The 24,944-nt window shown below is 38.4% G+C and overlaps 2 protein-coding genes across 8 annotated transcripts in view; one reads left to right on the forward strand and one right to left on the reverse strand.

The window, feature by feature from the left end:
- Positions 1–19,367, reverse strand: part of LOC108036172 (transcription-associated protein 1) — a 223,684-nt gene extending 204,317 nt beyond the window's left edge. For 5 of the 7 annotated variants that reach the window (XR_006368239.2, XR_007764960.1, XR_007764961.1 and 2 more), the window contains exons 1-2: positions 19,045–19,367; positions 5,370–5,555 (exon numbers count right to left, since the gene is read on the reverse strand). Coding sequence is in view for 4 of the 7 variants with exons in the window: in XM_044093806.2 (XP_043949741.1) it covers positions 5,370–5,555; positions 19,045–19,281 (423 nt within the window). In the remaining 3 variants the exon portion in view is untranslated. The remainder of the gene's footprint in view (positions 1–5,369; positions 5,556–19,044) is intronic. The other 2 variants (XM_050889733.1, XM_050889734.1) reach the window with 2 other exon arrangements.
- A 1,676-nt stretch (positions 19,368–21,043) lies between these two features.
- Positions 21,044–23,614, forward strand: LOC108032850 (probable protein phosphatase CG10417). The gene is made up of 3 exons (XM_017106854.2): positions 21,044–21,457; positions 21,520–23,025; positions 23,079–23,614. The coding sequence occupies exons 1-3, from the start codon at positions 21,347–21,349 to the stop codon at positions 23,370–23,372; spliced, it is 1,911 nt and encodes a 636-aa protein (XP_016962343.1). The 5' UTR covers positions 21,044–21,346; the 3' UTR covers positions 23,373–23,614.
- Positions 23,615–24,944: the final 1,330 nt, after the last annotated feature.

Here is a 24,944-nt window from a genome sequence, read left to right on the forward strand (position 1 = left end):
TACCGCTTGTATTTCTAAAGAGAATAGCAAATTTTTGCATTTTTCGACTCAAGCGACCCAAGCTATTAAGAAAACAAAATTTTTGAACTCTGCATAGTTCCCGTCGAATTCTGGGAGTTTTATGTGTTAGTAATCTACTGCGGATTGTTGAAGAATTGAAACTACTATTATTTGCGAATCATGATTTATTTTTCCTTGAGACCGATTGCAATTTGACATTAATAAGGCCTTAGCTGGTACACATAAATCTTCTAGCTCTTCTCACATGCTTATTCAATTTTAGGTTCTTCATGAGCGGGACCCTTTTTGTTTTTGTAAAATGTGTACTATCGTCTTTCTATCGTCCAGAAGTGACTTAGAAGTGCCATTGTCTCAAATCGGAGATTCCTCATGTCCTCATCCTGAACGTATTGATGTAGCGATTTTGCTTCTTATAGGCTTCACACGGCGCTGCCGACGTCTGTATCTGTTGTTGCTGACTTGCTGCTGGTTAATTTGGTACTTCTTCTTTTATAATTCACTGGTCTTGGTGGATTGGCTCCCCTTGATTGATTGATCTCGCATCCAGCGCTGGACCCTCTTATAAAGGGGTCCTGGTACCGTTAATCCTTGGCTTCTGCGCACGGCCTACAGGGTCCAAAATCCGCGATTTTACTGTTCGACCCTTCGCCCTCTTCCCTATGAACTACTGTTAACCATTCGCTCTTTCTCTCCAAACTCTATTTTTAATTTCTCTCAAACCTCTCTCAAACTAAATTCCCCAAACTCTTGAAACCCGAACTCTTCAAACGAACTATTTTAAAAACAAGAAAGATATTTACTTCGGCAAGAAGATTTTTTACCCTTGCAGGTCTAAGAAATAATGTAGGTTAGTAACACCATGTTAAATTTTAAAGGATTGTTTGTAGCTTCAGTGATATAAATAAAAAACTATTATTTCATTATTTCTCTGACGGTTTCTTTGACAGCTATAAATATATTCGAAATTCTTAAAAATAATATGTCAAAAAAAAACACCGAAGCCTTAATTTGTTTCATATTATTTTCCAAACAATTTTCCGATCGTTCCTATGACAGCTATATGATATAGTCGTCCGATTTTGAAAACATTAAATTCGAAATTCAAAACTAATTAAAAAATGTTATTTCCAAGCGTAGGAGGTTATATGTAAAAAAATAAATATTTTTCAAATCACTTTATCACCAATTTTGAGATTGTTCCTGTGGCAGCCGTATGATATAGTCGTCCGATTTTGATCAAAGTTAATTCGAAATTCGGAACTCAATAAAGAATGTTATTTTCAAGCGTAAGAGGTTATATGTTAAAAAACACCAATTATTTATTTATTTATATTATTTTCCCACCAATTTTTTGGTCGTTCCTATGGCAGTTAAAGTCGCCCGTTTTTCATAAAATTTAAATCGAAAATCAGAACTAAGAACTAAGAACAGAAAAACGAATGCGACTACTATAAGAAATGAAAATGTACAGTAATCGTCCAATTGTTTCGAAACATAAATTGAAAGGTATTGTACAACCTAAAAAAATTAGTTTTGGAGAAGAAATGGTAAATGTGAGGAAATTAAAATTTGGATAATTTAACGCACCTACAGAAAACAAGTTAGGATATCAACTTATGTGACGAATATATATTATACGCAGCCAGTAAAACCAGCGCCAGGCGACACCCAGACCAGCCAAGGCACTCAATAAATAAATAGAACGAGATTAAACCGACTGTTATCATTCGAATCCTGTGTTTTCTTCGTTCACGTCATATAAATTTGGTAGGACGAACCCACAATCTTCTGAAGTAGCCGCACTAATCTCGTTGCGAGCAGACCTACAAAATCAGTTCGTTACATCTGGCGCACAAAGTGAGAGCAACAGAATCCTAATTGGAATGAAGTGGATTTGCCGCCTTAACGAGTAAGACTTCGTTCATGTCGCACAGAGGCCTAATGTGGCCCTGGATTGGACGACATAAGAAACGTACTATCTGAATATTATTCAGAAAAGGGGAAGGATCACGTTAACGAACGCTGAACTGACAACTTGCATAAGGAGGACCATAGGAGAGAGGAAGGTCAGGATAGAAAAACAGCAGCGCTGAATTGACCAAAGTCTGCAAAGGTCGCTAAACAAGGTCCTGAAACAAGTAAAATGGTACGCCAAAACATACGGCTTGAATTAAGACATGATCCCCCGAGCGATGCCGGGGAGGGAAGGGCTTTAAAGTGGTTCATTATCAACAACAAGTAATGGAGAACCTGGGCTTTCACACCAATTTTCTGCCAAAAGATTTCTTCACCAGGCTGGCGGGTCAGGTCAGGCAACGGATGCAGCTGATGATCTTAACCGATAACAAATTCCGTAAGCATCAGCATCGCAGGTCACATGCAGAAGATGCGAAAAGAATGACGACCAATGATTACCACCACCCCGAGTCCTACGGCGATCCCATCCGCAAAGAGGTGGAGATCGTGCAATGCTACCTCTCCAAACTAACTGGCAAGCTTATCGAGGAGGAGCAGTAGTTGTCCGCAGCGGCGATGATGGGTGAGAACAGCGACAAGCGACACCTACAAAATTGGCGGATAACCTGGCTGCTGTAGGAAGGATAACAAGGACAAGAGGGCTTGTTGGGTTAAAGGCACAGCTCGACAACAAACGTGTGACCATGAGCCCGTCTATTTTATCAGGAGTAGTGGATCCGTTAACGTTGGTATGGAATATTTTTATAACCGCCATAAAGTGTGCTGTATACGAGATCATAATACGAGTCAGGAACCGAAATAATAGATGGCTCGAGAAGAAGCTATCGGAAGCAATCTTTCAACTGCAACAACAATGCAGGAAACAGAGCTGGCAATCTTTAACACCGTGGTGGATACATAGAATACGGCAGAGACGTTTGGACCTAAAGAACGGATTCTGGCAGATGCCACTGGAAAAAAAATAGCAAGAAATAGACGACTTTCACAGTGGAGGATAATGCCGTTCGGACTCCAATTTGCGACGGCAACATTTCAGCTGGTTTTGGAGAAAGTAAGTAACCTCCTACCCGAGCCGAACCTGTATTCAACGCGGAAAGAACTATTAAACAACGGAGAAGGTGCATGGCAATCCTCTGGGCGATCCGAAAGCTCAAGTCGTATCTGGAAGGTTGCCACTTTAAAGTTGGTTTTGAAGAGGCTCAATGCATCGAATGCCCTTCAGAAAGGGTCGCCAGATGAGCTTTGGAGTAACAGCAGTACGATCTTGAGATAGCGTACATAGGGGTCACATAAACGTGGTCGACCCTTGTCAAGAGAATCATATAAGGGTGACGACGCCGACAATAGCTTTAGGAGGATGCAACTGGATCAAGGACATGGGCAAAAGCCGCAGAAGTACCCGGACTATGAGATGGAAGGCGAGACAGTACATAGAAGTATACCACACAGAGGGGGCAGCAAAATCGTTGCGTAGTGCAAGATGTGCATCCCAAAGTCGCTATGGGAAAGGGAAAACCCCTACGGTCGAACGGCGGGACACAATGGATAAAGACGCCCTAACCCTAAAAAATGCCAGTCTTTCATGATATATGATATATGTTTACCCAAGTGCCGGAGGAACCATGGGCTACGGTAGGCAGTGACTTCGTCGGAGCCCTACAAAGATATAAGCACGGAAAGGGTATAAATAGCAACTTTACGGATTCCTGCCAGTAGCTGAGGTCTGGAAGGCATCACACGGATACGTCAAGGAAGTTTGGTTCCAGCTCTGTCAAGACCACACTCTTACATATAACTAGACGGGTCTGTCACCCATCCTCGCAATAAACCCGATACGAAGCCAGCAGAGAGCATTTGAAGGCGATACCAGTAGGCATTACCGGCAGCCACGTCACGATCGCCGCGATTAGAACATCTTCAGTAAAGCCTGACAATTTCTTGACTTGCGTTTTTATGCAACAATCCAAAATATTTTTTTTGTGGACATCCAACATTTTCGGATGATGAATTTTCATTATTATAATACAGACACTATACATTTTTTTAGGAACTCGAAATCAATACTCACAGAAAATAAAATTGGATAGCTCTTTGCAAAATCATAGTTTGAGTTTGTTAGTTCACTGCTAAAATAAAGCCTAAAAACGTCTAAAAAAAATAATTTATTATCGACTTGTTAAAAAAATTCTATTGAAAATTAGATCATCCGAATTACCGCTAGCGAGACCGAATCGTCCACTGTGCGTTAAATTTAAATTTTGGATATTTTTTAAGCATAAACCGGTCGAAGTTCGGCTTTTCTTTTCGCGTCAATTGGATTTTGTAAGAAGAAGAATTCTTAATCAATATAAAATGGAAATTATTTTCCTTATGTATTTAAATGTTGTCCAAAAAAAAATTGACGGAAGCCTTCAATTTCATTCTTATTTAGCATAATCACTGCAGTTTTGCAGTCTTTAAGTGCACCTCGGCAAGTTAAGGCACAAATTTAATGGATGTATTCATAGCAAGATTTAGCAGCTTGGTAAATCGTTGGTCTAAAATTAACGCCAACGCTTTAAACGCATACATGGGTGTCCCAATGCGTTTTGTTTAGCCTTCCTTTCATTGCTTTCTCCGGAATACTTGAAAGTAGCGAGATCATGCAGTCCTTGTCTCCAGTCGGCAATGCTTGCTTTTTGGATTACCAAAAAGACTTCAATATTTTGCGAGTTGCAAATTCAGCTGCTTGCAGCTTTCGCGCCCTTTCACCTTTTAACACAAATGAAATTGATCGTCGTCCAATATTTTTTTATAGTAAGTATAGTAAGTAAGTAAGTATAGTATACTTCATGTTCTTGAAATTATTATTTCAGTCAGAAGTTGGCAACGTAGTAAAGGAGACGTTTCCGACCCCATAAAATGTATATATTCTTGATCAGCATCATTAGACGAATCGATCTAGCTATTTCCGTCTGTCCCTGCGTTTCTAGGCAAACTAGTCTCACAGTTTTAAAGCTATCGACCTGAAACTCTCCCAATAATTTTATTTCATTTGCAGATATTATATAAGTCGGATCCAGCCGGATCAGACAGTTCCCATAGGAATAACCGGCTTGCCGAAGTTTATTTCCTTTCTTGTTTTTATTATAATATTTGCCATTCGTAGCGCAAGCTACTGAAGAATTGGAGCTTTTTCCTTTTAAAATGGCATTATCATCAACATTGTTGCTCGAGTGGCGTTCGAAAAAACATTGTATTGCATACAAACAAATCGGAGTTGGAAAAAATTACTAGCTCATTTTTTCCATTTTTTTCGTAGAGAAAAAGGATCACAAAATACATTTTTTTAATGTCTATGAAGTTTTTAAATAAAATGGTTTTTTACTTACTTCAGGATTAAACGATGGGCGGAAGTGTTTATGTAGTTCAATTATAATGCGAAGACTCACAAGGACATTTTCTTCATTATCAGTTTTTAGTATTTTAAGCATCATAGTTATTATAGACTTGACATGTTGCCTTAAGCTTTCTGTTATAGGCAATCTGTGAATCAACTCCAAAATTAGCTTTCGAATCTAAAATTATAAGACAAGTTAAGAATTTAAAAATAACGTTTTTTATCAGTTAACTATTACAATAATCAAAGAAAATTATTATTTTGACTTCTCATTAGTTTCTGACGGCAAGAATTCCCAATTTTTGATGACATTTCTAAGTTTAAATAAGAACAACAAAGGAAGTTAACTTCGGCAAGCCTAAGTTTATATAGCCTTGCAGCTATAAGCAAGTTTAAGTTTTAAGTTTTTAAGGATTGTTGCTAGCTTTAGTGATATTAAAAAAAAATATTCCATTATTTTTCTGACCGTTTCTATATGTTAGAGTCGTCTGATTTTTAAATTAATTCGAAAGTCTTAAAAATATGAAATATGATATTACCAATATATAACATAATATAATATAATAATTTTCCGATATATTCGTCCGATTTTGATAAAATTTAATTCGAAATTCGAAACCAATTAAAAAATGTCACTTCCAATCGAAGGAGGTTATATGTTGAAAAACACCAAGATATATAATTTTTTTTATTTTTTCGCCGATAGTTCCTAGTGTTAGTGTTTGATCCGTCCGGCTCCGACTTATACACTACTTGCAATAGAAAGAAGACTTTTGAGAAAGTTTTACCGCACTAGCGTTTAAACTTAGAGACCAGTTTGCGTAGAAACGGACGGACAGACAGACATGGCTAGATCGACTCGTCTAGTTATGCTTATCAAGAATATATATACTTTATGGGGTCGGAAACGTCTCCTTCACGGCGTTGCAAACTTCTGAATGAAATTATTATACGCTCTGCAAGAGTATAAAAACAAATTTAGCCTATGTTGGCCAACATGACAAACCAAGAAGTAGGCTAGTTGGGAATTATACCAGGTTCCCAGTTGCACCCATTGCAGATGAGAATTGCTGAATTGCAAAACTTTCATGTTTTAGGTAGTATAAAGGATGCATAAGAATAAATCAGTTAACAACGAAGTCAGAACTTTTCAAAAAAAAGGTCATAAATTAGCGATGCTAAAAACAGAAATTAACTATAAAAATGTCTGGATATTTCCGCTATTTTTGAGAAACTAAACTCTCGAATGCGTCACCTAGATAATAATATCATTCCAATCCTTGGACCATATGGCAATCTGATCGATATAATTAAATTCGTGCACCTTTAGACTTTATCCTGAATTGTGGGATAGTCTGAACAGCGGCTCGTTCTAATTGTTTAGTCTACAAGCTGAGATTTTTGTTTCATGGTAATTTGCCTGTGGCTTGTTTATAGCTTGGTAATTTTCTTGTTTACAATTAAATTTTGATTCTTATTTCTTAGAGGGTGACTCGATTATTATTTCTTAAAAGGTTTCTCGAGGGTGATGTGAACATGTGCATAGGAGTGCGTTAAACTATGGATATGGTACTATACATTATTGAAAAGAATCACCTAGTCGACCTACCATGCCCTCTGAAATCTTTTAGTATGACAGGAGTGTTGTGGGTAATAACGAACACTCAAAAATGTAGAGAATTTATAGACAAAATTGGTGAAGTGTCTTAACAATGAACTATTTGCATAGTTTCTGATATCCCCAATGACACAAGTTGTCAAGTGGAACCTAGCCCCGCACCGGTTCTGCTACGAGCAAAAACCATAAGAAGCATTATAAGAACAAAGGGCACCTAGTTGGTCTGTATTTAACTCGAAATTGTGCCGAGAAATACAAATTCGCATGTTACCGTCAATTTTTTGAGAACAAACTAGGCAAGTCATCCGTTAAAAACGGTGTAGACGTTTCTAAATGACGATTCGTGAATTTTTAGCTTCTGTCACAATCCAATCCAAGTTTATGGTAAAATCCTGGATTTAAAATTTTACATATATCCATATAAGAGACAATGACATGACCTCGGAAGAAGGGGTTCTGTGTAGCTCTTCTTCGGTGTTTATACTACTACATCATGTTTGTCGGAAGCTTCTTGTCCGTGAATCCATGTTCTAGGAGATTCTCTCGGTTTTTAGAGGAAAGGCAATATTATCTTGCGCTTGGCGCTCTTCAACTTTTTTGCAATCTTTAGGATATGAGTCTATGGATTGCATATCTATTTTTATCTGAAGGAAGCTCCAAGGAAGTTGTGGGACTTTGCTGGAGACCATAATGAGAGGCAATGGGGTAGTGAAGTCCAGATTGTAAAGGCTATCCTAAGCAATACATCTCTCTATTTCTATTTTTCTATTTCCAAATAGCAAAATCGCCGTTGCAAACTTCTGACTGAAATCATTATACCCTCTGAAAGGGTATAAAAAAAAATTTTTGTTGACCACAATGCTCAATTAGTTTCTCTTGACGCTCCGGACAATCGGCAGCCAACACTCCCCGCCAATCCTGCACGCGGCAGTGCTGCTGACGACAGCCTGCGCTGCTCCGCGATGTTCTTTCTTGGCGTTCTTAGCGGTGCTCCTGTTCTGCGTCGTCCGTGCTGTCCGATCTTTTGCGTATCTGGGTCTCTGGCTCTCAGACTTTTCGCGGTATCGATTTCGGGCCAATGGATGCGCTTTTTAGAGAAACGTCAGGGGCTTCAATCAATCGGCTGCACGTCAGGACCAGTGGGATACGCCTCCGATACCGGACCTAAAATATCCAACGGCTGCGCTTTCCAGATAACCGTCGGGCGTTAAAACAAATCGGCCGCCACAGGCCAATACCACAGAAAACCATCGGTCGCTGCAGAGAATCATTATCACGTCAGAATCGGCTGGGCACTGCCTTGCGCCTTGCTGACTTTCATGGCTGTATCTCCTTGACTTTGACTTGCTTGAGATTGTTCACTGTAGTCCTTAATGACAGACTCTTTTGGTTTGTACTCTCCAAACTCTCATTCCTATTGTTTGCAAAAATCATTTTCCTCGGACCTTTTTTTACTTTCTTCCCTAGTATTTTCCAAACTCTTCTTCCTCTTACTAACTGCGTTCCTTTCTCTCTCTTCTCTTTTTTTCCAGCAGTGCTCCGGTAGGCCGGCTTACTCCGTACTGTTAATCTACGCAGTTATTTGTTCGGAGTAATTAAACTCCGTTAGGATGGGATGGCTTACATTCGTACAGAGTAAAGTTTTCTGATCGCGGTCAACTTGGTGGCCGCCAGTGCGATCTCTATTTTCGAAGGATTGCAAGTTGACACACAGCCTCCTCGTAGCAGTGAGCTAATGTGTGCAGCGAGTCACCCAGATGTTAAACGGTTGAGCGCAGAGTTTGGAACCCGCCTCGTGAAAAAAAAGCCCAGTGAAGACCAAAGCGAAAGCCTCGAAAAAGATCCCCCCTTATGATGACGACCACCGCAAAACGAAAAAGGACTACGATTTAAGGATATGCACCTGGAATGTCCGAACCCTCAATTGGGAAGGTGCCTCTATCAAACTGGCGGATGCCCTCGAAAAATTAAAGGCTGACATTACCGCCATCCAGGACATGAGATGGACAGGACAAGGTTGCTCCAAGCGAGCAAACTGCGATATCTACTACAGCTGCCATGCGGAGAGGCGCGAATTTAAATGCGGATTTGTAGTAAACCGGAGACTTCGCCAACACGTCTCCAATTTCTCCCCAGTGAGTGAACGGCTGGCTACAATCCGCGTCAAAGCTAGGTTTTTCAATCGTAGCATAATTTGCGCCCACTCCCCGACGGAGGAGAACGACGATGCTGTTAAGGATGCATTCTAGGCGAGACTCGAGGACACATACGACCGCTGCCCAGACCACGACGTGAAGCTTATCCTCGGGGACTTCAACGCAAAGGTCGGTCGCGAACGCATCTTTGACCCCACCGTCGGTCGATTCAGCCTCCATGAGACCACCACGAACAACGGTCTCAGGCTGTTTGACTTCGCCGCGGCGCGAAACATGGTAGTGAGTAGCACCAGATTCCGGCACCTGGACATCCACAAGGCCACATGGCTGTCCCCTGATCAAAGGACGCGCAACCAGATTGATCACGTTGTGATAGACGGAAGGCACGCCTCAAGCGTGATGGACAACATTGACTCGGACCACTATCTTGTCGCAGCCAAGATATGCATGCGGCTATGCCGAGCGAAAAACATACGCCCCATCACGCAACGAAAGCTTGACGTCACTAGGCTGCGATCACAACGGACAGCAATAGCATACTCCACTCACAGCGCCCACCCACACGGAACCAATGGTATGACGAGGAGTGTCGCGTCGCAGCTGCAGCAAAAAACGCCGCCCACAGAAAAACGCTGCAGTCTGGCGCAACGCGAGCTACGTGTGAACGTTACAGGGAGAAAAGGAAAGAAGAGAGGCGACTTTTCAGACGGAAAAATGGAAGCAAGAAAACCGAATTGCGAGAAATTTGAGGTGTTACAAGACAGGAATGATGTTCGAAAATTCTACCAACAAGTCAACGGTCTGACACAAGGTTTCAATACCGGAGCATCTAACTGTCGGGATGAAAATGGAAATCTGGTTACGAATACGCAGTGCACACTGAGGTTATGAAGGGAGCATTTCTCCAAGCTGCTAGCAGGCGATGACTGCACCAATCCCGCCATTGGAGGAAGCAGCGCGATACCACCAATCGACGACAATGTGGATATACCAATACCTAACCATGACGTGGTCCGAGTTGCTATAACGCGGCTCAAAAACAACAAAGCAGCCGTTACTGATGGACTGCCTGCAGAGTTGTTTAAGGCCAGCGGCGAAGAGCTGATACGGTGTATGCATCAGCTCTTGTGCAAAATATGGCTTGAAGAAAGCATGCCCAACGATTGGAATCTCAGCGTCCTTTGTCCCGTTCTGAAGAAAGGTGACCCGACGATATGCGCCAACTACCGGGCAATCAGCCTGATTACCATCTCATACAAGGTCCTATCGAGCGTAATATGTGAACGACTGAAGCCATATACCAGCACACTGATCGGACCTTATCAGTGCGGCTTCAGACCTGGTAAGTCCACCATAGACCAGATCTTCCCATTACGCCAAATCCTGGAAAAAACCCACGAGAATAGCATTGACACACACCATCTCTTTGTCGATTATAAAGCTGCATTCGATAGCCCGACGAGGCAACGCCTATATGCCACCATGTCTGAGTTCGGTATTCCTGCAAAGCTAATACGTCTTTGCAGATTGACATTGAGCAGCACCATCAGCTCTGTCAAGGTAGGAACGAACCTCTCCGAACCTTTTAATACCGTTCGAGGTTTTAGATAAGGCGACCCCCAGTCGTGCGACCTCTTCAATTTCGTGATGGAAGGGGTTCTGCGGAAAGCCGGTGTACATCGATCTGGCACTGTTTTTTATAAAAGTGTCCAGCTCCTTGCGTATGCCGATGATATTGACATCATTGGCCGCAGCAAGCGTGATGTCAGTGCTGCATTTTCGTCTATCGAAAAAGAGTCGTTTGGCGGTAAACGAGGGCAAGACGAAGTATATAGGGAGGCGCGGCGCCTAGACTCCCATGTGGTAGCGGACAGCTATACCTTCGAAGTGGTCAAGGAGTTCACGTACCTTGGCACTGCTATTAACACCGAAAATGACGTCAGCCTGGAGATCAAAAATCACACTTGCCATTAGGTGCTACTTTGGTCTGAGTAAGCAAATGTGCAATAGAGACCTCTCTCGCCGAACAAAATTAACACTCTACAAGATACTCATCCTACCCGTGCTATTATATGGCGCAGAAGCATGGGTAATATCACAGACGGGTGCAGCAGCGCTTGGAGTGTTCGAGAGAAAAATCCCGTTCGGATTGGGGACGACTTTCGTATTCGGATAACCCACGAGCTGTACGAGTTCTACGACGACGTGGACGTGGTCCGGCGCATCACGATACAACGTCTGCGCTGGCCGGCCACGTTGTGCGTATGGATAAAGAATCTCCAGCTCAGAAGGTGTTTGAAGCGAGGGTCGACTACGGGCGACGACGAAGGGGCGACCAAAGCTCCGATGGAAGGACCAAGTGGAGGAGAACCTGATTGCACTGGGTATTTCCGATTGGAGAAGGCGCGCGAGGAGCAGAGACGCGTGGAGGGAGACGCTGAGGTCGGTCAAAACCCGAATCGGGTTGTAGTGCCACCTAATGTAATGTAATTAAACTTCCCCACCTTTCTGTGGGTGACGAATTGAAGCTCGTTCCCTATCTCCGGCTTTTATCCTGTGAATCCTTGTAGCTAATGTCCTTCTACCTAATGTCCTAAATATTAAGTTACACAATCCATTTCGCGTTTTATGTTCGCATTATAATAAAAAGTATTTTTTTATATTCACTGAATGCTCTTTAAATTTGAATGTAACAAACATTTTAACCCACCAGTCTTTGCCACCGCCCTCTTGATGTGAGACGGGTTGGAGAGTATTTTCATGCATAATCTTTTCAGAAGTGATATTGATTCCGTAGATTTGGTAAGCCAGCTGTTTGGTCATTTCACTGTATTATTATTAGTTCTATGTTCATTGCGATGAATATCATTCCAAATCAGTGAGCACGGGCGTAGCATAGGCGAGTAAATCCCGTGGATTCGCGAAGTTGCATATTTACTCCCCTTTTCCTGAGCAAACATCGAATAACTTGCAACGATACACATCAAATTTTAGTTTTCCCAAGCCCTTTCGCTTACAGTTAGACTAATCTAATTTGTCTCTCAACTTATATGCCTGTATCTAAAACTTTTAGTCTTGCTGAGGTAATAATGACTTCAGTCAGAAGTTTACAACGCAGTAAAGGGCACGTTTATACATTCTTGATCAACATCACTAGACGAGTTGATCTAGCCATGACCGTCTGTCAGTCCGTTTTTAAGCAAACTAGTCTCTCAGTATAAAAGCTATCGGGCTGAAACTTTCCCAAAAGTGTTATATCTTTTGCAGGTAGTAAATAAGTCGGAACCAGCTGGATCGGACAACTATATATTATTGGTTCCATATGTATAATCAGAAAAACAAAATTAAAACATTTAGCATTCTACCTTTGGAAATAACATTTTTTAATGAGTTCCGAATTTCGAATTTAATTTTATCAAAATCTGACGACTTTATAATATTGGTGGGAATATAATAAGAAACAAATTAAAGCTTCGGAGATTTTTGACATATTATCTTATAATATTGGGAATATGATTTTATCATATTTTTAGGACTTTTGAATAAAATTTAATAATAACCTGACGATTCTAACATATAGCTGTTTTAATATCACAGGAGATAGCCACAATCCTTCAAAATTTAACATGCTGTTACTACTTTTATTAACTAAATAAATAAGATTTCGCCTTTGATTACTGAGTTATTACTAACATTCTTCTTTTGTTACTTTGGTAAAGCTAAGGCTCTATTCTTGGCTCTATCTTTGTCCTAAAAAAAACGACAAAACAACACATACAATTATTTTTAACTTCAACAGCCTCTTCCCTTCCCTTGCAGCCTTAAATACACCATGTTTGGTTGTAATCGATCTGATTTTTTTATACCCGTTACTCATAGAGAAAAAGTGCATACTAGATTTGTTGGAAAGTATGTAGAAGTAAAAGTTTCCGACCCCATAAAGTATTTATATTCTTGATCAGGATCACTAGCCGAGTCGATATAGAAATGTCCGTGTGTCCGTATGAACGCTGGGCTCTTGGAAACTATAAGAGCTAGCAGAGTCGGGCTTGGCATGCAGCTTCCTGGGCTTCCTGCGCAGCGCCAGTTTTTTTCAGCAGGGAATTTTGTTTGTATTTGTCTCATAAATGCCTAACCTTAAAAAGTTTGCCGCGCCCACTCAAACGCTCAAAAACGGGTTAAACGCTTAAATCTGTCTGCCGCCCACATAACACATACTGAAATAGCGGCTAGGTGGCACTTTACAATATCGCTGTGCTATTTAAAAATCTCCAGTTCATATTATCCTAGTTCAACGCTTTCTTCTTACTACCCTCGGCCCTCAAGGTAACCCATCCGGCTTGGCCTCGCCTGAAAATCTGGTGCGAAATACGAGACTAAGTCGACAGAAAAATATTCTTCCCGGCTTGGCCTCGCCCGAAGGCATAGCCCAGCGGATTTCTCGCATCTGGCGCGAAATACGGAACTGAGGCGTCAGTAATGAATGTACATTAACTTACCATAAATATATGGTTAACCTTTATTTTTATTTATTTATTTATTTGATTGAAGCCAGCAAACATCTGCCAACATAAATATAATACCCGTCTCACATTAGGGGGTCGGTAGCAAAGACAGGTTTGTTACATTCAAATTTACAGAGCATTCAGAGAATATCAAAAAGTACAATTCAATATATTGCGAACATATAAGACGAAATGAATCATATGATTCGAAATTAGTTTTACAAATGTTTAGGGCAATAGGTAGGAAATGAAGAGTTAACATTACAGGGATGGAGAACTGTATTTGACTGAGGAGGTAGATTGAATTTACAAGTTTTTATTATTAGTTTGTATTAATTTGTGAACATACTACCGTCGCATGTCCGACGATCCTTGAGAGAGGGCAGGTTCAGTAGACGCAGTCTATCCCCGTAAGATGATAGGTTACAATGGGTTTCCCAGTTTAAGCCACGTAGTGCAAAAAAGGAACTGTTTCAGTACCGATTCGAAAAGGTCCTGATACTTGGCAAATTGAGATGACCAAACGCACGAGCAGTATTCCAAGATATTAGGAACCAAGAATATGTTTAAGTGCTTCGTGATATAGAAGTTCTGAAATTTCTATGAACAACTTTTGACACAAGCAAAAACCCCTTTTGCTTTACAAACTATGATTCCAATGTTATCAATAAAGTTTAAGTTGTGGTTGAATAAGATTCCAAGGTCTGTAGCAAAATTTATGTGTTCAAAATCACTCGACGCTATTAAATATCTTGTGAGAAAGATATTCTTCCGATAAAAGGATATAAATTTACATTTAGAGTTTTTTAAGAACAGCAAATTCTGGATGCACCAAGAATGCAAGCCGTTGGCTTTTAAAAGAGCATTCATTGCGGAAGACCAGAGGTCACGTGGACAAGGACAAGCTTTTAAAAGATTCTCTCTGAGTTCGGTTCGATAAATATATTGAAATCCACTTAATCAACGTGATCGTGAATACTATTAGATTAAGTTTTTTCAATCATAACTGATAGTTCACGGAGTGGAATACCTTACTGAAGTCTTTAAAAATTACATCAGTTTTATAATTATTTTTAAAAGCGTTTATGATGATAGAAGTAAATTCCAAAAGATTCGTAGACGATGACCTTTGTTTCATAAAGCCATGCTGAGTCGGGGACGTAACAGAACTGCATCGGTGCTTTAGCCGAGTGGTAATAAATTGTTTAAAAAAAAAACTTGGAAATCACAGTCAGTTTTGTTTAATATTCGATTTACTGTCTTTTTTATAAAGCGGGAGGATAAAAGATTCCTTCCAAACTTCAGAGAAATAAGAGTGTTGAAGAGATATCTAAAAAGTTTAGATAACGTTTTGCACAAAGCATCAGCAGCAAAGCAGTTAGCAATATCGGAATCGCAAGAGGCGAATAAAGTATTAAGGTGAAAACAAGATAAAAGAATTTCCAAAAACTTCAGTACACCATCCAAACTTCAGGGAAATAAGAGTGTTGAAGAAATATCTGAATTGTTTGAGTCATCGAAACTATCGTAATTGTGTATTCGTGGATACATGACTCGAACACAATAGAAAATTTCAACGCAAGAACATTTTCTCCAGCTGAAATGAAATGAGACAGTTGGTATTGCCACGCATTGGGACAAAAAAGATGGAACATCCGGAATATAATAGTTTATTTATTTACTTGTCAGTTAATTTTCGATCTGGATACCACAATCGTTGACTTCTGCTTAAGTATGAGGATTATATAAAAATTAAAACTGTACTGGCATTGTTCAAGGCGATGCTACAATATCAGCTATTGATAAATCCAACTAGTTGCACAGCAATTAATCTGAGGCTCCTTTAAAAGTTAACCATCTTAACACAGGTACGTACGGCATGTCCTGGTAAAAATTTTTCACCAAAATTTGACTCCGAGTTACATGGATTTTAAGATGCATTGAAGCGCGAATGTAGCTGTGTCCTGTGTCTATGGACAGATATTTAGGGAGAATTAATTAATTTATCATGGCATTCAGCCGATTTGTGTGTGTATAAATTAATTTTCCGGTTCTTATTTTCCGATTGTAAATGAAGAATTTTAGTTTACCCATCTCGTTGTTGGGTTTGCTTATATTTTGTAAAAGTGTGACCAGACTAAAATACCAAATTGTACACGTCTGGAATCTCTACTGAAAGCAATTCACGAAATGATATGTGTCGTATAAACAGGGGTTATTTCTATATCGCGCTTTTAAGAAATCATGATTCCGATCGTATAAACATAGTATATATTAGTTATCAAAAAGTCTAGAGAGGCTCCAATAAAGGGTAGAATTGTGCGTCACATTTGTGTCATAAATTGTGTCGGCGCACTAAAAAAATGTAAGCAGCAGCTCTTTGCACAAGACAACGCATCAAAGGTCAATACATTCAGCATCATCAAGGGACTTGGCATCAAGTTCATCCTTCCGCGCTGCTCACTTTGGCGGCAAAGTCTAAGTGAAATTCATAAAGTCCAAATAGCTTACAAAGCTTACATTAAACCTGTCCAAATTACCATTTTCTAAAAAGACAATATACAATGCAAATCTGGATTGTATCATGGTCACCCACGTCAGCTTTGACGGAGGAGTTAAAGTGTTCGGCATAAAGGTTAAAAACGGAATTGTCCGACGACCCACCAGTAAAATCGCGCCATTTCCTACAAAAAATTTGAGTTTGAAGGTTCCTTTGATCATTTAACGGGCGGAAAATTTTGGAGGATACCATCAGTCAAAATCTTTACATTACTATAATCTTTGTTACACAGTAACACAACATTAGACTTTGTGAAATTTCCACGAGTCATTTCTAGTTTTCCATAATATATGGGTGATCCTGAGTAAAAGTGCCACACAAACTTTTTTTCCATTACCTGCTGGTTCCGCGTTTACGAACTTTTATTTATCCAGGATACTCAAAAGTTTCCAATTACGAAAAAGTATAAAATTTTTGTAATAATTGGGAAGTTAAAAGCTTATTAACTTTACCTTTTGCGTAATAATTGTAAACTCCCTGTCAAGACTTTTTTTTTTAAATTTGACAAATATAGAAGTAAATATTAAAACGGAAAAAAATGATAGAAACATTACTGAAATTGTTAAAATTTTGGGATATTTAACTTTGACCTCAAATATTAAAGACCAGTACAGTTGTTCAAGTTATGCACTTTTTTAGCATCGCCGTTATGGATTGAGACAAAATATTACCAATTACTTGATTCGAGGACAATTTTGGCTGTGTATTTGGGTTATTAATAAAAAACTTTGTTAATAAAAGTAATTTCTATGGTGGACTTTTTTGTAAAAAACTTGCATTTTGGTTCTCCAAATACATGACAAAAACGAATAGCTGAATAAATTAAATTTTAGGCGGTGTGCAATGGCCTTAAACTGTAAATCATTTTTAAGACTTGATGTTAGACACTGACAGTATGGTAAGAATTACCTATGTTTGGTTAACTTTATTCAGAGTCTAGGGTCATTAATTGAATTTCAGAAAGCTGAATATTCTTTAGAAACTTACATATGGTGGTAGCATTCATTCATTTAAAAAAGTATTAATGAAAAATGATTAAAACTAATTGAAACTAAAAAACTATATTTACCATCAAAACTGTGAGTATGCTAAAGAAGTTGGCACATTTTAGCACATTTATTATGCTCTTTTAGCATACAAGTAAGAAGAATAAAACAAAAAAAAATTAATTTAATTGGCGTCGTTTTTCAAGAAGATACCGTTGAACACTAAAAGTGGACATTATAAATAATTAGTCTTAAAACTCTATCAGATGGTTCTTATCATACCCGCTTTTATATAATATATATAATTTAACAATAATAATATAAAATAATATATATATATATATATATATATATATATATATATTTTGGACTGGTCCTTTTTTTTGGGTCTCTCCCTTATGTTCAGTAAAAAACCAAAAGAAGAAGAAGAACTGGTGCATACTGTTTGAGTTATGAAAAGAGAAGCAGCGGCTGCTTAAATTGTGCGCTGAGACTCATTTTAATTTATTAATAAAAGTGATATTTTTTTAATGAAATCAAGCCAGATAAGTGCTTCTTTAAGTTGTGCGTCGATCCACGTTTTTATAGATTTTAAGGTTTTACACAGTTTTAAAAGGTAAATATACAAGAAAACAAGTAAACACACATTATTTTTTTTAGGAGCGTTGGCCAGGGATTACGAGGACCCGGACTAATGTTTAAGAAAAGCTATTAAAAACAAACTATCTAAAAAAACATAGATTTAAATGATACAATTTAAATTAAATGCAGTGAAAAATAAATTAATATGTATGTATTTTAAATTCAATATTTGGAAAACTCCATGGAAAAATAGGGAATTTACGATGGCATTTTCCTGGGACGTTTCACTTGCAAGTTAAAGTCCATGGAATAATCGCGAATTTCCAATGGCATTTCCTTTACGTGTCCCTTGCAGGGGACAGGCCATACAACGAATGAGTATAAGGAACAGGGGAAATCCAAGGGGACTTCGAAAAAATGTACTGTGCGTTTTCCCCTCGGAAAAAACGGGCATCCCATACAATTTTTCAATGGGGCGTCCGGGGGAATTCCGTGCGCGAGAACATGACCCCTCGGGGGGATTTGGGACTGAAGGGTAGGTATTGACGATACCAATACATTTCACTTTCAAATTAGGGGGGTTATAGAGGACGTGGCACCTTTCTGAAACAAACTTGGCCTGCTTAGGAAGCCCAGTAATCTGCATGCCAAGTCTGTTTCTTCTGGCATTTATAATCTTCGAGATTTCAGTTAATACGGACAGACGGACGGACATGGCTAGTTCGACTCGGCTAGTGATCCTGGTTAAGAATATATATATATATCGGAAACGCTTCCTTCTGCCTTTTACATACCTTCCGACGAATATATTATAACCCTTTAACTCCACGACTAACGGGTATAACAATAGCTAAAGTTAACCACTTCTGAAAAAGGACAAATCCCGCCGAGAAGAAACCGAATATTCTACGAAATATTTTTCCGATTTATAAATAACCCTTGCTTTTGGATTTATATTTTCTGATTGAAAGAGAAAATTTATTTTATTTTTTTTTTTGGCTAACTGCAGGGTATTACGCACGGAGCAGCTCACAATTGTGTCAGGAATGCCGTTGCACGAGTGCCGGCAGGAGCTAGGCAAAGCTATTTCCTAGCGCCGCTTTTTGAGATGCTACAGACCACTTGTTTATTTGTAAGTTTATAAAATACTTTAGGATACATGTTTATAAGTACGGCAGGAAAATCGGATTTCGTCACCCAAAACCATAATTTTTTATTGAAACATATGCAGTCCTCTAGGTTTAGGTCCTTAAAACTTACGTGTTGCATTGTATTTTCTTGAATAAACTGAGGTTCGCCATCCTGAAGAATATGCATAAATATTTTTAATGAGTTGTCTAAAAATGACGGATATGCTGGACTTTGCAATATCATTTCAAAATGTTCACTCAGTTCCTGAGTAGCTTTCAGCTTGAGTTCCTCTTTTGTAGAAGAATCATTTAAAATATTTAAATAATTTCGGTAGGTATTAATCGAAACACTTTCTATGAGCGACATTGCTTTGCATTAACTTTATAGTCTTGTACACCGGTGTAAACAATACTGAATCAGCGGAAAGTGATAATCATATCGTTTCGCTGAAATTGTAATTAATAAATAGACATTTTGGAAATCACATTTAACCAGATATTTGGGATATATGAAAAAGTGAAACACCGAGTTCAAAAGAGTAATAGCCTATTCACACAAATAGGGTTTTCGGTTCAGCGGCCAAATTCCGTTTCCGAGAAATTTTTTTCCATAAGCCTAGTACTCACAACGCGGTATTCAGATAAACTAAGAAAATTCACAAAAGGGCGGATCGGCAGAAAGTGGACTGGAGTTAATCCAGATCCGTGCCCACGACACTAGAAGGATATGTTGGCATATACAAATTTTGCTTTTCCCCCAAAATCTCTTCCCTCTAAATCCCAAACAGTCAATATTATTACCCCCAATACAATAAGGAATTTTTCAATGTGACGTTTTAAATATGTTAAGATTGAAAAATCGAATATATGTGTATACATTATATGTTGATTGTATTGTATTGTATTTTATATGTTGACAATATAAAATAATGCAATCGTATAATTTACAATCTTTGTCCAAGATCTGCGCTGTCTCGAAATGTGGTATTTTTTTGTGGTATTTCTGTGCTATATCTGAGTCCGCGATGAAAAACGTTACTGGCGAAATGCTTTACCGCCCATTTGCCTATTACTCTCTTATATGGTAGACTAGCGATTTTCATCGATGTGAGTACTGGGATTAAGCCAATTACCTCCCTTCAGTTCCAAAATAAGAGTTTCTCGGGGGAATCCTCCCAGGATTCCGAGGGAACATGTCCTGACACACGGGGATATTCCCCGGGACGCCCCATTGGAAAATTGTATGGGATGTTTTTTCCGAGGGGAAAATTATAGGAAATTTTTTCGAAGTCCCCCAGTATTTCCCATGTTTCTTACGCTCCTGAAAAAAATAAGGGCATGTGGTAAAAAACATGTGTTTTACTTGTATACTTGTATATTTACCTTTTCAAACTGTTTAAAACCCTTTGGGGGATTTCATCACCCCACTTTCGGGTAACGGAAATTTTATAAAACCTATAAGAAAATCTCAAAAAGAAACGTTCCTTAAACGTAGATCAACGCACAACATCTTCAATTTAAGGAAACACTTACCTGACATGATCTTTTTTTTTCAAAAAATATCACTTTTATTATTATTATTAATTAAACAGCTTCTGCTTCTCTTTTTATAACTCAAATGCACCAGGTCTTTTTCTTCTTTTGGTTTCTTTCTAAACATAACGGAGAGCCGAGGACAGGCAGATTATAAGACACAGAAAGAAAGGGTAATATCCGAAGATCTCACTCTCTTCTTTGCCGAAATGCTTTCGTCGAAAGTCTTCTACTCTGCACCTATTTCTCTGCTGACGTCGACAGCCGCGTACAGTTTTAGGCAGAAAAAAAAACAAACAGCTTTTTGCGCTCAGACATGTCCCGGCGACGGCACTGCAGAAATGAAGGGCTCCGTAACCTTAGCCCATGTAAATAGGTTTGAAAAGGCAGTAAGAGTATGTGGCTTCTATTTTTTGATTTAGTTGGGAAATGATATTAAGGACAAGGCAAGCCATGAAATTGTACCTAAATATTCCCTTAGGCGAGTCTGTATGTATATACATATATATATATAATTATATATATATATATACATATATATATATAATTAAGGTAGATCATAAATGCATTTTTGTTCGCATACAGAACAACCTAAGCTTTAATTCCTTCAATTAATATTGCCTTTGGCTTGATAGAATTATTAATAAAGTCTTATGCATACTATCAAGTACATTTGGTTTATTTAAAAAAAAAACCGTGTTAATCGAAAAATTTACTACATATTTGTTTTTCCAGATAAATAATAGTAAAAATAATCAAGAATCGACCAACCGGCGAAAAAATATTTGATTTCCACGTTTGCGCTGGTTAGACGAAGATTTTCAGCTTAAAACCCATTATCCAAAGACAGTGCGTGACTTAGGACTTCTTAACCTTTTATAATACTGGAAATATATAATATGGGCGCATACCTGTCACAACCAAAGACGGATAAAGCGTCCACAGATGAATTCAATGATTGGCTTGTTGTGGGTGCCAGCTCCATGCAGGGATGGCGGAACAGCCAAGAGGTAAACAAATATATTTTTCTTGAATGGATGATATTGAATTAAGTATATTTGAATCTTTTCAGGATGCACACAATTCTATTTTAAATTTCGACAAAAATACCTCTTTATTTGCCGTGTATGATGGACACGGCGGTGCGGAGGTAGCGCAATATTGTGCCGATAAGTTTCCAGAGTTTCTCAAAAACCTTGAAAGTTATAAAAATGGACAATTTGAAGTAGCACTCAAAGATGCATTTTTGGGATTTGACAAAACGCTGCTAGATTCATCAGTAGTCGGCATACTAAAAGTATTGGCAGGAGAACATAACCTCGTGGATGATGAGGAAGTAGATTACGGAGATGATGAAGATTTGGCTGAGTTGCAAGAGGAGAGCAATTTGCCACTTAACGAAGTTTTAGAAAAATATAAAGGGCTGCCGCAGGCACACAATTTGGACAATTCGAAACCGGGGAATGAAAAGAATTTAAATTTGTTTTCGTCGTACTTGCGCGGTCGTCGAGCTGCAGCTCTAGCTGCCGAAGCTGTTAATAAGGCCGTAATGGACCCCGCAGCTGAGCCAGAAGGTTCTTCTACTTCAGCAGCAGCTGCTGCAGTATCAGCCTTAAGAGAGTTTGACTATCATGGGCCTAGCTATGAAAAGAAGGCAATACATAACCCACAATACGAACCAACTGTCAGCATTACCCACGCCAGCAATACAAACCAGTTATGCGACGATGATAATCAAATCGGGCAATCGAATGAGATGAATTTAAAGCAAGAGGTGTTAACTTCTTCAGAGCCTATGGGAACAATGACATATGAGAAGGCAAACACCACCGAATCAACTAAATTACTCAAATATGGGTCTAACGATATCAGCAAGGAAAATCAAAATGGACAATCCTTTAGAAGCGAGGACAGCAGCAAGAAAACTGAAAAACTGGACAAAACAAATAGTTCTCAAGATGATGAGTCAACAGATGATGATGACTATGAAGAAAATGACTTGGTCGGGAGTCCCGATATTTCCTCTGAAGAAAGCTCCGAGGACTGCAATGCAAACGATGATGATGATGAGACGGATGAAGATCTGAGGGCTAATGATAATTTCTGCGCCAACATGATTGAAGAACCTGGCAAAGATAGTGGATGTACTGCTGTTGTCAGTTTGTTACATGGTCGAGATCTGTATGTAGCAAACGCTGGAGACTCGCGATGTGTCATATCCCGCAATGGTCGAGCTATCGAAATGAGCCTTGATCACAAGCCTGAAGATGACGAAGAAGCTTCGCGCATTATTAGGGCAGGTGGCCGCGTCACTCTTGACGGTAGGGTAAACGGTGGCTTAAATTTGTCTCGAGCCCTTGGAGACCACGCTTACAAAACCAATCTTGAACTGCCAGCTGAAGAACAAATGATATCTGCTTTACCCGACATCAAGAAACTAATTATCACGCCAGAGGACGAGTTTATGGTTTTGGCTTGTGATGGTATATGGAACTATATGTCCAGTAAGGAAGTCATTGATTTTGTACGGTTCAGATTAAAAGATAAAAGCAAAAAATTATCGAAAATTTGTGAAGAGGTAAATTAATGCATTATAAAATACTATGTTATAATAATCATTTAAATTTATAGCTTTTTGATAACTGTTTAGCTCCTAATACAATGGGTGATGGGACCGGTTGCGACAACATGACTGCTGTGATTGTAAGGTTTAAGGAACAGCTACAAGAGCTACAGGCTCCAATCGAAGCTGAAAATTTTTATACGCCAATGGAAAAGGTATCGAAAACTGATCACAGTGTGGTAAAGCGGCGCGCTTCGCAAGATACCGTCGCTGGAGACACAAATTTAGGAAAAAAAAGTAAACCTAAACGCTTGAAAAGCAACACAGATGATAACGAAAGCCGTACCATGAATCCCTTATAAGTCGCTATTGTTATTTATTATTGACTTTCAAAAGCGCTATCGATATATTTAACATCTGATTATACCGTACATTTAAATAGTAATAATTACCTACATTTTATTTAACTAAGTACTACCTAATTCTTTCTTTAATGACTATACAGATCAATTGAAGTTAAATTATTCACATTAATCTGAATTTTAGGAATATGTACATCAAATTAAACTATCTTGCAAAATAAAATTCATGTTCTGCTTCCGAACCGTTTAGAGTAGTTTTTTTTCAAAATTATTCCCATATATGACAAAAAAATTTTAAACAGGTTGTATGAAACAGGGCGAAGGTTCTTTTTAAAATTGGTGCTTTTCTATAGATAAGTAATTCTGGTTGAGGACTTAGGCTAGATTTTTTATTATATTAATATTTTATTAACCGAATTTGCATGGGAATCAAAACGTTTTCAACACTTTAATTCACCAATCACCCTATAGTGTGCTTATTTCGTCACAGTTGATTGGTAAATAAATTAGGTTATGTGGTGTTACTGTCATTTTAACCCATGCGGAAAATTAATGCCAAATTCATGTAACGTGTTATTTGGTGTATTATCTATCAAAGGAATTGTATTTAATTTTAATATGTTATTAATATGTTTTAGGATGTGTCTGCTACTTTTTAATGTACACTAAAGAGTTGTCCAACAGATTTTTCTTTATTAAAGTAAACTGGCTCTCGGATGGTACTTTATTTAACTTAAAATATATTATTGTTACTTTTCATTTTACATTTTTTTCAGGGTTATAGTCTTTTAGCTTATTGTAAATGAAATTGGTGATCGCTTAATTATTATGATTCAGTAGGAATTGTAATAACATTGTTACCGATGTGAAAGAGAATATTTTTCGTCAATACTTAAAATCGAATGATATATATTCAATCGATAAGTATACGTTCCTATTGACCATTCAATAGGTGAAAAATAATATCATATTGGAATTACTTTTGGTTTCACTATCGCATTCCTTTTATCGGTTTGATTAATTTCTCCAAGTACTCATATTTACGTTGATATTAACTTTTTGAAAGCATATAAACATTTTCGAATTTTTATGTATTAAACTTAGCATGATATTAGATTCGAAGGCGAAAAAAATTAATTCCCTTTTTGTGTTCGGTAAGTAAGCACTATGTTGTGGCGTTAGATTCTTGTTCACCGTAAACACGTGGTGTTCTTGTCAATATGCTCGTTAAAAACCCATATTCCGGAATATCATTTTTGTGGACCAGGTACAAAGTTACACAATCGCTGTGATCAAGAAACAAACTCATTGTAAGAAGTTTGCCAGGAGCAATATTGCACATTGTCAAAAGAAAGCATTGAGTGATCGGCATCGGACCGACTCCATATTGATTGACAAAGCCTGGTCGTGTGTCAAGGCACCACATAGCAGTCTTGGTGAAAAAGCATCAACGTACTTTGTTACTAATATTATGAAAGCCGAGGAATAATTTGGGATAGGATTTCCATTACAGAAATCAAAAATGTTTAATTAATGTACCAAAAGTATAGGTTTCTAACAATCGACAATATA

The sequence above is a fragment of the Drosophila biarmipes genome, unplaced genomic scaffold, assembly GCF_025231255.1.
Source record: "Drosophila biarmipes strain raj3 unplaced genomic scaffold, RU_DBia_V1.1 ptg000005l, whole genome shotgun sequence".
NCBI classification, from domain to species: Eukaryota; Metazoa; Arthropoda; class Insecta; order Diptera; family Drosophilidae; genus Drosophila; species Drosophila biarmipes.